We start from the raw sequence: 16,254 nt of genomic DNA on the forward strand, positions 1-16,254 counted from the left end.
ACTTCACGCTCACAGTACGTTGGAGTCTTGCGCAACAGAACACAAATCGCAGAGGGGGAATGCAAGGGTGAAAAAGAAGCCGAGGAGACGCAAAGAAGGAAGGATACATGGAAAAGGAAAAGAAGTCCAAACGTGAAGGGGATAAGGACAACAAAGCCAAAATGGAGGAGGAAAGGAAAGATGAATGCGCTGAGGAGGACAGAAGGGAAACAAGCCAAGAAGGACGTAAACCAGGAGAAGGAGCTAAGGAAGACGGAGGGAGAAAGGAGACAACAACAATGAAGGAAGGACACATGGAAAGAAAAGTTAAGGAGGAGCCAAAGAGAAGGACCTAAAGAGGATGCAAGGAATAAAGACATTAGGAAAGCTATCCAAGAAGGAAGGTGAGAAGGAGACAAAAGTCAAATGGGGACAAACACACAAGGAGACAAGGAAAATAAATCTGAAACAAGGAGCTAAGGGAGAGACAAGGAGAAGATGTCAAGAAGAAAGGACCCAAGGAGATAAGGAAAAGGAATCAAGGAGTTGAGGGTAACAAGTAGAAGGACGCGGGGTGTGTGGGGGGGCAAAAGGAAGGAGGAGACAAGGACATGAGAACCAGGAAGTAAGCGAAAGAGATGAGGAAATCAAAGGGAAGGGGACTGAAGATAAAAGTAAGTGGTCAAGGACACAAGAAAAGCAAGACGTTGAGTAGAGGAGGAAACTTAACCAATGAGATGACAAGGAGGTAAGGGAGAGACAAAGGGAAGGAGAGAAAGAAGGACAAGAAGTCAAGAAAAAAGGACCCAAGGAGATGAGGAAAAGGAACCAAGGAGTTGAAGACAAGGAGCTAAGGAAGGAGTGTAACAAGGAAAGAAAGTCAAAAAAGGAAGGAGTGAAGGATGAGAAGGAGTGAAGGAACATTAGTCAAAAAGGAAGGCAGGACACAAGGACAATAAGGCAAGGAACGAAGATCAAAAGAGGACACAAGGGAAGTAATTCAAAGAAGGAAGCAGGCAAGGAGAAAAGTAAAGAAGGGCGGAAGCCAAGGAAAAGGAGATAGGAAACAAGTCGAAAGAAAATAGACAAGAATACAAGACGACTGAAACAAGGAAAAGAAGATAAGAAGGGGAGGAGATAAGAGCACAGGGAGAAAAGAAACATCCATAAATTTTCCGTACTGCTTACAGGGAAAAGAAAATAGGAGAGAATGAAATCAAAAGGAAGGAGAGCGAAGACATTTGATTGGCAGCTCGTGACGGCCAATCGCCTCCCACCCCTTGGCCAATGAGCGCGTAGGGGGCGGGGCTAGTTTAAGTATCTGTGAGGAGCTGTTGTCAGGGAAAAGGGCGAAGGTGGAGGAAGGCAGCAAACATGGCCCACACCGGAGAACATTGCGCTACAGGTAAAACCACATTTACATGTGTATATACATTTATTACATGCGCGTACGTGTATTAGAAGATTGTACGTGCAGGGCAAAAGACGCGAAAGTTCCCTATTACATGTTTAAATAGTTGTCGCCTTAGCGAAATATGCCATACAACTCTTGTTAATGTTAGGCGGTAGCTGTCACGCCATTTTCTGAACAAAAAAGTGTCTTGACTACGCCAAACAAACTTCTCAATTGTACTTTAATTAAATGTTGAATTTCTCTCTCTTTACGTCTTTTCTTCAAGCAGCCAGTTTTGCCATGGGCAACACGACCGTCACTGACAGCACGAGTAAGTCATTGACACCAACTTTTTAATTAAAAAAATAATAATTCAGAAATAAAGTACCATTAAAGTATTACTTGGTGAAGTAGAAATGAATGCTACATGGAAAAGGTTCGAAAGTGAAACCTCCTGTTTATACTTTTGGTTTATTTAATTATTAACATACAAAGCAGGGTTGTGATTCAATATTGTAAATTAAATTACAGTAATTAAATCTTGCAACAAAATACGAACGATATAGTTATCTCCACTTAAGTAGTTGGTTATTATCTGCCTATGTGTTTAAAAAAAAAAAAAAAAGGCGTAGATAACAATCATCAACAAAAACAAATCTCGAAATCTAAAAAATTTAATATGGGGTGATATTTTGTCGTACATTGATTAGCAATAATAATGTTTTTTTTACATTTTGAGTAACCTAAATATGTGCTTTTGAAACCATTGCTGTTTCACTTGAAACTGTTGAAGAAATCAACGTACCTATTTTGTAAACATCCAAGATAGAAAATACAAGTTTTGAAAGATGCCAAGAAGCTAATGAGACAATTCAGTCTTTTATGAACCTAGCAATGGCGTTTTTGTAGACATAAAAGAAATATTAAAATAAAATTCTTGTAGCCGGTAGTCTTCAATGAAGGTAAACATAATTTTTGTATAACATTTTATAGACGTTCAAGTCTTCAGTGAACCTAACCTGTGTGTTTTTGGAAACATCAAAGTTTATTTGGAGCAGTGGCTCTCAAAGTTTTTACACCAAGTACCACTTAAAAAAAATACGTAGCTTTCCCAGTATCATGGCCAACAATAAATTACAGTCATGTAGTAGGCCCAAGTTCCCATCAAAAACAAGGCACAAGTTTTATTCCTAAAAATATATTTAATATTTTGTTAGCCACTGTAAAATTATGCACAATTTGAATACTAACACTGTGCTTATATCGTAATTTTTTTTTACGTAAATAATAATTAAATTAAAATGCATTGCATATAAAAGTTTATTTCACCTAAACATTTTTTTTTAAAACAAACATTTGTAAATGACACTGCAATTAGAAGTCAAATACAACTGACCTGTCCTTGGCAAATGTGCTGTATTGCATTTATAAAAAAAAAAAAAAAAAAAAAAAAAAAAGTTGAAGCCAACATTATGTACAGTTTGAACATTTCATTCAGTGATTCTTTCCACTTCCACTGGAGGGAGCCCAGGTACCTCTAGTGGTACTCGTACCACACTTTGAGAATGACTGCTCTCGAGTCTTCGACAAACCTAATGTACGTGCTTACAGAAACAAAGACAGCAGTTTTTATAATGTTTGCGAGTCTTCAATGAAGCAAATGTACATGATTTCGTAAACAATCAAGACAGTCGAGTCATCAATGAAACTGCCAGAAGCATTTCAGACAATTTAAAGTCTTTGAGAAACCTAACATACATCTTTTGCAACAATTAAAGACAATTTAAAATGTTCAAAGAACGTAAGGTGTTTTGTAAACACTAAAAAATGTATCTAATGTATTTGTTTTTGTACACATCAAAGGCAGTTTAGAGTATTCTGTATTCTCCAATGAAGCATGATTTAAATAAAGGGTGTCCAAATTATGAACATCCATTTTCTTAGCAGCCTGCAGCATAAACTAAAATGAACATTTGACTCGGCGTTCTTTATAACCAGTATCAATATAAAACCTATGAAATAAAAGGCAATGTGTGTGGAACTAACCCGATTGACCTAATATTCATTAATTATTTTTTCAGCCAAAAGTTAAACATAGCATTGTTTAAATATTTATTTAGGACTATTTTAATCACGTCAAATGGTTTATATGTGTAAGTTTTAACTTCCTGTTTTAAGCACATAGCCTTTTATTTTGAAGGGTATGCACCAGAACTCAGCATTTTGGCATGAAAAATAACTTCACAGGTAAAAACTAATTTAAAACGAGATGCAAGAAAAAGAGTAATAGATGGAACCAAATGCTCTGTAAAATGTTGCTTCCTTTACCTACACACTGATGAAACACAAGATTAGTGTTTGTGATACTGTGAGACGTCTATGTGAAATTTGTCCCAATTCATTGTGAATGTAAAGTTGTTAGTTTGACCTTGGGTGAAATTTTAGCTCAGTGTTAAGCTTGTAATGGGACTGTTTCTACTTTATTTCCAGTATGGTAAAATTATTTATATTTTATTTTACTCTGTCCTCAGCTCTTATGTTGGTTTGAAGACTGAAATAAACCCTAAAAACTATCAGTGCAAGAGTGCAACCCACCGTTTAACTTGTTAGCTGCCTCAATGTTGGCATAGACGTATTTTATTGTTTTAAGTGTTGCACTGAGGTGACTGGTCATTTATTTTCACATAGTTAACACTTTTGTTTGCCGCCGCCGTTGGGCACAAGCACGTTTTCGTGCACGTTCTTCTTTGTTGATTTTTCCGCCGCTTCTTTGTTGGTTTTCGCTACTTTCTTCTTCGGGGTCAGCGGACTGTAGGCATCGAAACTGGGAACTGAAACGTTTTAATTTGAACGATTCCAGGAGAACCGGAATGTCCGTCGTCCCAGTTCCAATCGGTTCTCGAGTCTCGATGCCCAACCCTAGTGAAGGCGATTTAGGGTCCTTGTAAAAATTGCAAGTCTTGAGTGACGCTAATGTAAGTTTTTTTTGTAAATCACTCACACCATTTCTAATCTTCGGAGAATGTTACCTACCCTTTTGTAATGATCAAAGACAATTTAATATCTTCGATGAACTTGTGAACGTTTTCTAAATATTGAAGACAGTTTAGAGACATCTGTAACTTGGAAGACAATTTAGAATCTTTAACTACGGTGTATTTGTATACATTTTCAACATCGAGGACCCTAAATAAAACTTTTTTTCACTAACCAAAATCTGGAATGGACCCTGCTCGGAAAAGATTCCTCTACCCCTGCTTCAGGTTTTGTCACTGGACCTGCTTGGCTTTAATTTCACTATTTCAAACTGAACAAAAACATCCCGACTTACATGTTTTAAAAAAAAAACGACAACAACAACAACAACAAAAAAACACTCAAAGAATAACCTAGCTGTGGTGTCATCTTTCTCCAGCTATCTGCCTGCTATTGAATGCAGCTAACACTCTAAGATGGCCCAACAATGGCTGCTTGACCCCCATGCTAGCAGTGCTGATGTACCTGTAGTTGACGCTGACATGAAAAAAAAAAACTCACTTCTGCAGTTGTTTGATTCAAAGTTAAATAAAGCCTTATTCCCAATGTATGGGAAGGTTTACAAAACGTCATCATGACATAGTTATGCGCGTGTGCATAATATTGATGTATCCTGATGTATCTGGTCAGCACCTTTTAATAAAGGCCTACACAAAAGATTTAATGAAAGTCTACAAGTCTCTTCATGCATACAAGTGTTAATATTTCAGTTGTTGACTGGAAAATAGACAGCGAAATGTTTCAATGCGTGACATGTATTTGCATGTTTGGTTAAAGTATAAGGCTCAATCCCATTTGTAATTTGTATACAATGGTATGCCTATTATGAAAAGTAAAATATCGGCAAAAGTAACGCAGGCATCAAATATTTAAAAGTGAGATGTACGAGCTAATGTGGGATTAATCTTTTCGTCCTTGCTTTTGTGCCAAATGTCACAAATATAAAGATTCAATAAGAGCAATATCTATATGATACCTAATATCGTAATATTATTTGCAAAACAAGTTAAAATGAAGTGTCTTATCACTGTATAAAGTGCCAAAACCAAACATGGTCGGTCAGTCTAGGTTCCACTTGTGTCACGTTATGCTTTCGTTGAGCTTCAGGTTTCTTTGGGATGCGGTAAAAGCTCTTAGAATCACGTATCAAATTTGCATGTATAGCCTATAACGCAAAATGACACTACCACTTATTATTTAACAAAAATAAGGTGTATAACCCGATGACTCCCGGTCAGCTGTTGACCGACACGCCACGTGACCATTTAATGATGACATGGCGAACACTCCCATTATTTTGTGGTTTCAGCTCCATGTGTCCAGAATCTAACGGAGACGGATGCCTTCAGGAGGTACGATCATACTTTCTTAAGCTCAGCTACCGCTAGTTCCCCCCTCTAATATTCAGTGTTCCGTGATCACACAGCAATAAGCTTTTGGACCCCACTGAGGAGTACAGGATGGACTACAGACGACGAGGCCAGGCGCTCATTTTTAACCAGGAACGCTTCTTCTGGCGCCTTGGCATGAATGACCGGCTTGGCACTAACACTGACCGCTACAACCTGGAGATCAGGTTTAGTCAATCTCCATTTCCGACAAACGTTTTTTTTTTGTACAACCCTGCAATGCGTCAATTTGTCTGTTCCAGGCTGAAGGCGCTCGACTTTGAGGTGAAAGTTTATGACAACTACAAAAATGCGGAAGTCCTTGAGATAATCCATAAAGGTGATAGCCTAAAACTCAGTTTCTTTCTTGATTTTAGCAAGTTACCTCTGCTTGTTAGCAGGATTACATTAAAACCATACATCCAATTACTCTACCACATAAACTGTTTTAGAGTCGCCAAAGAATGCAACATAGGCGTACGCGTTTTTGTTAACTTTGAAGACATTTTAATGTTTTCATAATCACAAACGTCAAAGACTATTTAGAGTCTTAGATTAGCCTAAAATCTGTTTATGTAGACATTGAAAGGAATGTAGTGTCTTTGATGGACCTAAAATACTGTTTTTTGTAAATATCAAAGACAATCTAGTCTTCATTAACTTTAAAATATATTTTTGTAAACAAATACCAACTAGTCTTCAGTAAAAGTGTTTTTGTAAACAGTGATGACATTTTTTTCTGGGAGTAGTGTTTCTGTAACAAATCGCATACCCATTTTCATGAATATAAAAGACAATTTAGAGTAAAAACTGAAAGGTTTTAGGGGTCTTTGATGAGCCGAATTACTGTACATGTTCATCACAGTGTGTTTTCCTATGTCTTCAAAGCTAAAGTTTTTTATAAATACTGAAGAATGTTTCTAAAGTATTTATCGAAAACAAAGACAGTTTAGGATTTTCGTTGGACCTAATGTATGTTTTTGTAATTGTTGATGATAATTTAGACCTCAAAGAAGATTGTTTACAAAAATGTGTATAGTAAGACAATTCTTAAGACCTTTTCACACCACACTTGCTCAATGAGAGCAATGTGAAAGGACTGTGTGACACAGCTGCAACGACCACGGCGCCCCGGTCCAGCGTGGCCAAAATGTGGAAGTGCTGACGTAGCGGCCTACCAGGAAGTAAACGGTACGTTTTCCAGTTAGCGAAGTAGACCGGACCTCGGCAACTTCGGAAAGACCATCCCTGTGCCTTTTTATATATGTCACGATGCGTATTTTCTCTTGTATCTCAAAGTTTGGGACACTGCATTTATCAGAGCTTCGTCTCTTTTTCCCAGTACAAATCTGCCAAAAATCACTCCGCCAACCCCTCTCCTGTTGGAGGAGCTTTCTGATGTCACCACGACGCCGCTCTTGAATAGAGCATTTTTCTATTCAAGGTCACGCCGCAGAGCGTCAGCCGCACTCTGCATTGCGCTGCAAGACGGCAAACCCCCTCAGCACATACACAATGTACGGGAAAGTCAAGGGTGGCATTCGCATTGCCAAGTGCGGTGTGAAAAGGCCTTTAGTCTTTGAATACTGTTCATATTTTCGCAGATCTTGTGTTTCCTTAAACAGTGACAACTATTTTGAATCTTCGATTAACCTAATGCACGCTTTCAGAAACAACAATTGGGAGTCTAAGATGAACTAACATACATTTTTCTAAACGCTGACGACAATTCCAGACAACTTATGTCGTAAAAAAAAAAAAAAAAAAAAAAGCCAACTTGGTCTTCAATGAATGCAAGGTTCATTCATTTTGTTCACAATGATGACTATTTAGTCTTTAATTAACCTTACGCACACCAGGATGGGTATATACAGAAGGTGCTAATCCAAATTATGACTATTTGTCCTGAGCAGAGTTCAGTGCTCAACTGATGTTTGTGTTTTGTAATGGTTCAATAAACACTTGCTGTCCGAACAGCTGCTGAGGAAAACCACTCTGATGCCGATTGCTTCGTGCTCATTTTCCTGAGCCACGGCGAGGACGAGCATGTGTACACCAACGATGGGAAAATCAGCATCCAGCACATTACGTCGCTCTTCAAAGGAGACAAGTGCCAAAGCCTAGTCGGGAAGCCCAAGATCTTTGTGTGGCAGGTATGCACCCCGACGAGTCAATAGTGCAGCATCTCTCGATTAGGTGAAAACGAAAATGTCCGCCCACCACCAGGCATGTCGTGGAGACAAGCACGACAACCCCGTGGTGGCCTGTGACGCTGTGGACAGCGAGCTGAAGACAAACGAGGTGGTCGTTGACGCCAGCGCTGTTCACACGCTTCCGGCCGGAGCTGACTTCATCATGTGCTACTCGGTGGCAGAAGGTGAGTAGCTAGACCTAGAACATAACTTTTTTTTCCCCCCCCCCATTTTCAAAGCAAATTTTGTCTTTGATTTGCGCACTCTTTTTATGGCCTTCAAATGCAGCCTCTTTAATGGGATCATGTTTTTGTGGAGGGCTGGGGCAAGGATAATAGTGGCATACACCCTCCCACAAAATGGGAAAGGCGCCCACATTTGAAGTACTCTTTGAGGTGGGACAGCTTGCCCGCAGAGTTATATTGTTTCCCCTTCATACGCACCCTCTGAGGATTGTAGCCCCTGAGGTGTAACAAAGAAGCAGATAGTAGTAATAGTAGCGTATCCCCCCCCAAAATGGGAGAAGGCGGTCGGTCACATGTGAAGGAGTCATTCCATTTGAATTGGGTCTTTGTACTGTGTTATGACATCATTGGCAAAGTTAGGATTGCCTTCAAATTAACCATAGCAAGAATGCAGTGGTGACGAAGGAGTGGGGGACCAAGGGCAGTCGTTGTGTACCCCCACGAAAAAAAAAAAAAAAAAGGTCACATTTCAAGGAGCCTGAATTGGGACAGCTTTTCCATGAATATGTGGTCTTTGGCCTTTAAATGCAAGCTCTGAGGAATACAGCCCCTGAGCTCAGACAAAGTTTTTGTGGAGGGGTTGGGACAGGTATAGTCTAGGTTTACCCCTCCCCCCCCCCTCTAAAATGAGAAATTGATCAGTCCGCATCTGAAGGCATTTTTGCATTGGAATCGGGTATTCTCGTACAGCGTTATAACCGCCATGTTCCCCTCTCAAGGATACTACTCGCATCGGGATACAGTGAACGGCTCGTGGTACATTCAAGACCTGTGCGAGCTGCTGACAAAGTACGGCGACTCTCTGGAATTCACCGAACTCCTGACGCTGGTCAACCGCATTGTGTCTGAGAGGAGCGTCTTGGTCAGCAAGGACAGAGAGTCCATCGGCAAGAAGCAGGTGCCGTGCTTCGCCTCCATGCTCACCAAGAAACTCTACTTCCGTCCCAAAAAGTAAACATTCCGCCACTTCTTGCGTCCATCCTAAATGCCTTGACAAACGATACCAGGAACAATTCTTTAATTCTCAGAGATCCCCCTGCTTATTTTCTTTCTCTTGTTTGAATGTAAATCAAACAGTAAAGTTTCTGAAAGGGCGTAGACTGGGTTGGTAGAACCTTTGTTTATTCAATGGACCTCTTGTCTTGAGATCCACCGTAGTTTGTGTTCGGAAATTCGATTGTGCTGTCCAGTTCCCTACGCAGTACATTACCACTCCCCCAACCTCACAGACCTCACTGCTAGTTACAGCCATGACGAACAGGAACTCTTAAATGTAATATGTAAACCCAAGTACAACTAAGAAATTATTTTATAAAAATTAGCACTACTATATATTTTTTTTGAAATGTATTGAAATTAGCGGCACGGTGGACAACTGGTTAGCACATCTGCCTCACAGTTCTGAGGACCCGGGTGCAAATCCCGGCCCCGCCTGTGTGGAGTTTGCATGTTCTCCCCGTGCCTGTGTGGGTTTTCTCCGGGCACTCCGGTTTCCTCCCACATCCCAAAGACATGCATTAATAGAAGACTCTAAATTGCCCGTAGGTGTGACTGTGTGTGCGAATGGTTGTTTGTTTCTATGTGCCCTGTGATTGGCTAGTGACCAGTTCAGGGTGTAGCCCACCGTTTGCCCGAAGATAGCTGGGATAGGCTCCAGCACGCCCGCGACCCTAGTGAGGATAAGCGGAATGGAAGATGGATGAATGAATGAATGCATTGAAATTGTATCACTGCCCCCAAAATTTGTTGTTCCAGAAATGTTCTGTTCAGAACTTAAGTCACAGTCCCATTCTTCTAATCCTTATGAAGTCATTTTCAAATAAGTTCGAATATCGCATGCTTTGGTTCACAAATAAATTTTATTTTCAGTACTCAAGTCGCGTGGAACCATCCACCCAGTCCCAGAATTAAAAAAAATGTTTCAGTCCCATTAGTTTATCCACAAACCAACAAGTAGCCTGCTAACAAATGACCCCATAATGAAATACAACATACCCTAATTCATTTGGTTTCAGGAAATTTTCTTTTCTGCGCTTGGGTCTCGGGGACACCCTTCCCCTTTGGTCGAAGAATACAAAAATCGGTACAGTGAGCTTGTCCATTTATTCGTAATGAAGTAGCCTGCTAGCTAACAAATGAGTTGGCTTTATAAAAATGCAGCACCTCTGTTTTTACCATTTTTAACTTAGCGCGTCAGCTCTGCAATGACAAATACTAATTCTAACAGACAACCTTGAAATACACACAGGCTCTTCAACTGAACAAACATTTTAGCGTAAAGTTTAACAACTGGTACGAGGTGTCCCTGTTATGGTTCGTTTACACTTTTACAAACTTTACAGTTGACCACATTTTGAGGCTTTCTATATGCTGTTTTCTTGTTTTGTTTTTTAAAAGAAAAGAGATTCATGTATCTGCGTGTGTTTGTTGGTCTTTTGATTTGCAAGTGGACGAACAAAAAAAAATGGGATTTTTTTTTTTTCTTGTATCCAAAACAGCAGCTGACACCAGTGATGACTGTACCTCAGGGAGGATGGGTGTGTGTATTTTTTTTTCTCCCCCCAAACCTTTGCTACTTTTGTAAAATTGCATGATCTACTGAATGACTCAGGAACAACAGAGCCACTGTCAAACGCCAATCCCACTTTACTCATCTGTTTTAGTCTAGTTTTCCTAGTGACAAACAGGAGATTCAGGAAATGAGTTTATTTCAGTATTCCAGTTTTGGTTTCTATCCATCTCCTTGTCCCTCTTCCAAAGACAACCATCATCAATATTCCTGATTAAAAATGCAGCATTATGAAAATAAGCAAGTGTTTTTTTTTTTTGTTGCTCTGTGATGACATCATGGCTTGGGCTGGATCTGTTCAATGGGGAGTTGAAGCTGCGTTGGATATCGCAGGCGTTTCAGGTCATCCTCCACCTGAAACATGTATAGTTTATATTGAATAGAAAGTAGTGGTTCATTTGCAAATGAATATATATACCTTACATAAAAAGTGTTCATTATGACCTGACGTGGTTTGATGCAAATACCTGTATGACCTTGTTACGAGTCAACTTTTAACAACTTTTTCCAAATAGACCAGACTTGTCGTTTCCTTAGTGTGCAATTAATTTCCATTGGTGCTTGGGACAGTTAAGAATAAGCCTTGTGAAGACACACACCTTTCTAAACTACAGTTAACATTAACGCCATTCATGTGTAAAAATAAATAAACCACTGTTTATCATAAAAGCGTAATAACTTACAAATCGGAAGATGAGTCCTTTAAAGCTGTCACACAAATACAATGAACAAAAAAGTCAGTGGTGTAGTTTCCTGCGACTTTACAGGTGAAGTTTAATTCTAAATTGTACTGTCAAATTTTCAGTTCAGTAGCCAAGCTAAAGTGGTTGGTGCCTAAATAAAGAGCACATTAGGAAACAATAGGGTATAGTCAAACATAAGACTAATACAGAATGTGGCTAGTGAAAACATGTTAGCATTTAGCGTACATCTTATTCCACTGTATATCTACACTACTAGCAATGGCAACACACCTGAGCAAACTCATCTTTGAGTTCATTATACTTTTCCACATTGAACTTCTTCTTGCTAGCCCCCTTGTAGAAGTAATGCAGGAACTGTCTGTCTTTAGCATTGGGATAGACATAATCCTGGAAAGAGAAAGTACATTGAGGAAATGACAGAAAAATTGAGTCTGCAGGACAAAATGTGGCTCGCTTGCCTCCTTTGTGAGAACGTAGTAGGCGAAGGCCCCCATACTGGTGGCGTAGGTGACAAAGTAGGTGACCGGCTCCATGACGTCCCACGAATACACCCACCAGGTGAGCCAGGCCAGGGCGCCGCCCTGCACAGACAGCAGCGCCAAACCCGTCCAAACCGCCCTGGACGTTTGGAACTCAGCTGTGTGTGAGAGCTGTGCCTTCATCTGGTGACACAGAATTGCACAGCGGTTCTCATCTGTTGTTACTCTGGGACCCACATTTTCCTACTGTCGTCAACTTGCGACCCACTTTTACGTTGGTTGTTTTAAAATAACTACACTTTGCTTGAATCATGTAAGTTACATGTTTAGAGTGCCCTTTTAGAGCACCTTATCAATAAACTGTAGATTAACATGACAACTCCATGTACATAAATGAACCGACTAAAACTGACACTCACACTTCCGCAAAACATGGCCAAAAAATTTCACTTGTATCTGTGCTGTGAGTTCTTCTTTTTATCAAGTCCTTGATCTAATAACGTCCGTGTACAAATACAGGTTTCATTACTTTTCTGACGCATGCCTGTCAAAATACTATTATTTTCCAAATAAAAGGCAAGTACGACCTGGGATTTCTGTAAAATATTTCACTGTACGTCATTTATGATGGAGTTCCACTGCTACAAATTTGTACATAAAGCAGAACGTGTTAAGTACAGTATATTACTAAGCTATACTAACGCAGTAGTAATGTCATATCACTGTAAATGCACTCTTTGTATGATAAAACAATGTAAAACAGTAAGTTGGATGTCGGTACCGTCATGAACCGAGGACCCCTTATTTTTTACGCCCTGTCCACGACCCATCCATAATGAATCAATCATCCGCTTTTGTGTCCCAACCCACAAGTTGAGAATGACCGCAGCAGTAGCATAGGAGCCCAGGCATGCATTGAAAAGCTGGAAATGCAACTTGGAGGTGGGCATTTCAGTGACATTTACAAGTAAATAAAAAAACTTTTTTGATCATTAGGACAAGCTGATAGTTCAACATCGGCGATGTGATCATCTTGACAAAATAATTAGTCACAGAGTGTCCCAATATTACAAGTAAAACATATACTGTACATGTCCACCTAGTTTGGAAATGATCAGATAAATGTGGGGAAATTTGTTTGTGTTTGATGAGTCTTCCGACTAACTTAACCACTCATTCTAAACAGTGAGCTTGCTCGTGATCAAGAACATACAATTACAATTATTGGAACATCCAAATAATCCACGAATGAGAGCCACATACTGCTTCACCAAGTCTAGAAGACATTGTTATGACGTTTTCATTCCAGCAGACAAGTATTTTGGCGCACCTTTTCCAGGGGTGACAGCTCCTGTTGGAGGCTGTCAAGTCTCTCCAGTAGTTGGCGCTCTTGGATCAGTTGGTGTTCCGGTAGGTGCAAGGCCGTGTGCAGCAGGTGAACCACGTGCTTCATGTCATCCAGCTGCAGGGCGTGCTCGCTGGACTTGCACACTGCAAACACAGTGGACGGAGACTTTTTCATTTTCTTTTCAGTACTCTGGTCACAATAGAACCTTTCCTCCCGTGCCTGAATGCAAATGGTGGAGCCTTTTTTTTTGTCTTATCCAAAGATACTGTATATAGCCCACTAATGAACAAATATCACACTTAATAGTTGTTTTTATTTTGGTTCATTTTATTTCTGGCACTCGAGTTATGATGGAACTGTTATCATTTCCCATTCTCAGTCCCATGTGTTTAATCCTAACGTTTAATGTAATTCCCCACGAACCAGAAAGTTGCCTGCAAACTAACCAACGAGCTGACAAATATAGCAGTCCACAATTTTGTAACCTATGTATCATTAATTCATTTTCTTTTTTCTTTTTGGTGCTCAAATCATAATGAAACCCAACCCAAAAATAAAAAAAAAATAGTTCCGTCATTCTCGCTCAACGAGAGACTAGATACGACATGGATTTTTTTTTTTTTTAAAACAGAGTTAATATATATATGCAGTAGCTTTTAGCACGGTCTAACAGGTTTTGAGGTTAGGGTGACCTTTGATGCAGTTATAAGTGCATTCAAACTGGTTACCTGTGTCAAATAGGAATCTTGACTAGCATGAATTGAAGAACATTTAATGGTGCCTCAAATAGGACTGGATGCATCGAACGTACATAACAATTACGTTCCACTAATTCCAAACGACAGTAAAACTAATTTGAGAACGAGTCGTTCAGGTTTGACAGTCAAAATGTTTAAGTGTGGAATTGTTTATACCTTTCTCAGGAGAGTGGACATTGTAAATGGTGTTGTTGATGACCAGCTTGAAGTGCGTGTCTATCAGCAGGGCTTCTATCAGCGTGTTGGAGGCTACACGTTCACCATCTGTCCGGACAAACAGAATCATAATTAGGAGTCATGAAAACACAATATAAATGCTAAACAGATGAAAAATACCCACAAGAGAAGACAACTCAACAACACAAAGTCTATGCTGCTGCCCTCTTAAAACTGTTAACGTGACAGTCACGTTAAGAAATCCCATGTCTGTTTAAAAGCACAAAATTTGACCACCCCTGCTCTAAATTGTCCATAGGTGTGAATTGTTTTTATGTGCCCTGCAATTGGCTGGCGACCAGTCCAGGGTGTGACCAGTCCTCGCCTCTCGCCCAAAGTCCGTTTGGAAATGGCTCCAGCTTGCCCGCAACCTGAATGAGGACAAACCCTATAGAAAATGGATGGATGGAACGCATTGCCTTGGATGTTTTCCCAAGACGTGAAACGACTGTTTGTGGCTTGGGTTTGAGGCGTGAGGCTGTACTCCGCCCACGTTCTCTACCGCGCTTCCACGGAACCCATTCAACGACATGAAGGGAATCGGCGCCGCACGAGTTAGGTACCTTTGGAGAGCACCGTGGCGGCGGCGCCGGGGTCCTCCCTCTGCAACTCGTTGACGAGGTCGCCCACCGTCATGAGCATGGGCTGCAGAAAGAAGAGGCACGTCTCGCTCCTGCACGTCAGCGGCACCTCCAGAGCCAGGCGGCCATGTTTGTACCTGATGGACACTTCTACAGAGATAAGAAGAATCACAGTCTGGAGCAGGGGTGGGCAAACTTTTGATTCTCAAAACAAACAGATGGGCCAGGCCATTGGTACAACAGAAACATTTAATAAAGTATTTTTTTATTTTTTTTATTTTTTTATTTTGTGTGTTGATGTGTGCCTTGAAAGACCCTCTAAAGTGAATTCAGCGATTATGTTTCTAAAGCCATTCTACATGTTTGAAGACAATTGCTGAAAATGCGCAAACACTGCGCATTACTCAATTGTGGAGCTATAGTGTTAAACGGATTTTCTCCATTTCAGTTTTCCTGATATTTTTGTCGCGTAACTAAAACGGCGCCTATTGACGCGCTTTGCCATTGAATATTGCTGCCATAAAGGATTATAACCTATCTCCTTTAGCAAAGGTTAGTCAGGACTAACTTATGCTAAAAAGCATTTTTAGAATTCAAACAACCTTTCCTCTGAGTATTTCCGGGTCGTCTCGCTTCGATAGGAAAAGGGAAGTTTCGAAGCAAAAACAATCTGTAGAGTCCCCTTGTCCCTTTCAATAAACGGTTAAAGGTGCACCAGCAACTGTGGTTCTCATAGCTCACGTAGCACATTTAAAGCCTGCTTGCAATGCAAATTTTCACTTTCAACGCAAAGATAGGAATGTTTTTTTTTTTTTTTTTAAATTAACCAAAAAACAAAACAAAAAATGGACCGAGCAACAGCTTGTAACTCAAAAAACTCACACTCTCAACTCGAGGTACCACTGCATAAATAAAATTATTCTCGTATTTTTTAATTTTTTAAAATTAATACAGCAAATTAATTAATTCATCTTCCGTTCCGCTTATCCTCACTAGGGTCGCGGGCGTGCTGGAGCCTATCCCAGCTATCTCCGGGCGAGAGGCGGGGTACACCCTGAACCGGTCGCCAGCCAATCGCAGGGCACATATAAACAAACAACCATTTGACCTCACATTCATACTTACGGGCAATTTAGCATCTTCAATTAACCTACCATACATGTTTTTGGGGATGTGGGAGGAAACCAGAGTACCTAGAGAAAACCCACGCAGGCACGGGGAGAACATGCAAACTCCACAGACGGGACCGATTTGAACCCCGGTCCTCAGAACTGTGAGGCAGAATGTGCCGTTATACAGAAAATATTACATACATATTACCAAATAAAGAATGGAACAGGCCATACTTTGCCCACCCCTGGTCTGG

The 16,254-nt window shown here is 40.4% G+C and overlaps 2 protein-coding genes across 2 annotated transcripts in view; one reads left to right on the forward strand and one right to left on the reverse strand.

The window, feature by feature from the left end:
- On the forward strand, positions 1-12,116 carry LOC133403865 (caspase-6-like). The gene is made up of 9 exons (XM_061679227.1): positions 1-1,384; positions 1,659-1,703; positions 5,718-5,760; positions 5,835-5,984; positions 6,060-6,136; positions 7,774-7,949; positions 8,023-8,173; positions 8,953-9,184; positions 10,732-12,116. Exons 1-9 carry the CDS (start codon positions 1,354-1,356, stop codon positions 10,736-10,738), a joined length of 912 nt encoding a protein of 303 aa, XP_061535211.1. The 5' UTR covers positions 1-1,353; the 3' UTR covers positions 10,739-12,116.
- Positions 10,074-16,254, reverse strand: part of LOC133403863 (calcium uniporter regulatory subunit MCUb, mitochondrial-like) — a 20,550-nt gene continuing 14,369 nt past the window's right edge. Inside the window, exons 3-8 of the mRNA XM_061679226.1 lie at positions 14,871-15,038; positions 14,248-14,355; positions 13,316-13,476; positions 11,965-12,168; positions 11,777-11,893; positions 10,074-11,156 (exon numbers count right to left, since the gene is read on the reverse strand). Coding sequence (XP_061535210.1) covers positions 11,079-11,156; positions 11,777-11,893; positions 11,965-12,168; positions 13,316-13,476; positions 14,248-14,355; positions 14,871-15,038 — 836 coding nt within the window. The 3' untranslated portion in view covers positions 10,074-11,078. The remainder of the gene's footprint in view (positions 11,157-11,776; positions 11,894-11,964; positions 12,169-13,315; positions 13,477-14,247; positions 14,356-14,870; positions 15,039-16,254) is intronic.

The sequence above is a fragment of the Phycodurus eques genome, chromosome 6 (assembly GCF_024500275.1).
Source record: "Phycodurus eques isolate BA_2022a chromosome 6, UOR_Pequ_1.1, whole genome shotgun sequence".
Lineage (NCBI taxonomy): Eukaryota > Metazoa > Chordata > Actinopteri > Syngnathiformes > Syngnathidae > Phycodurus > Phycodurus eques.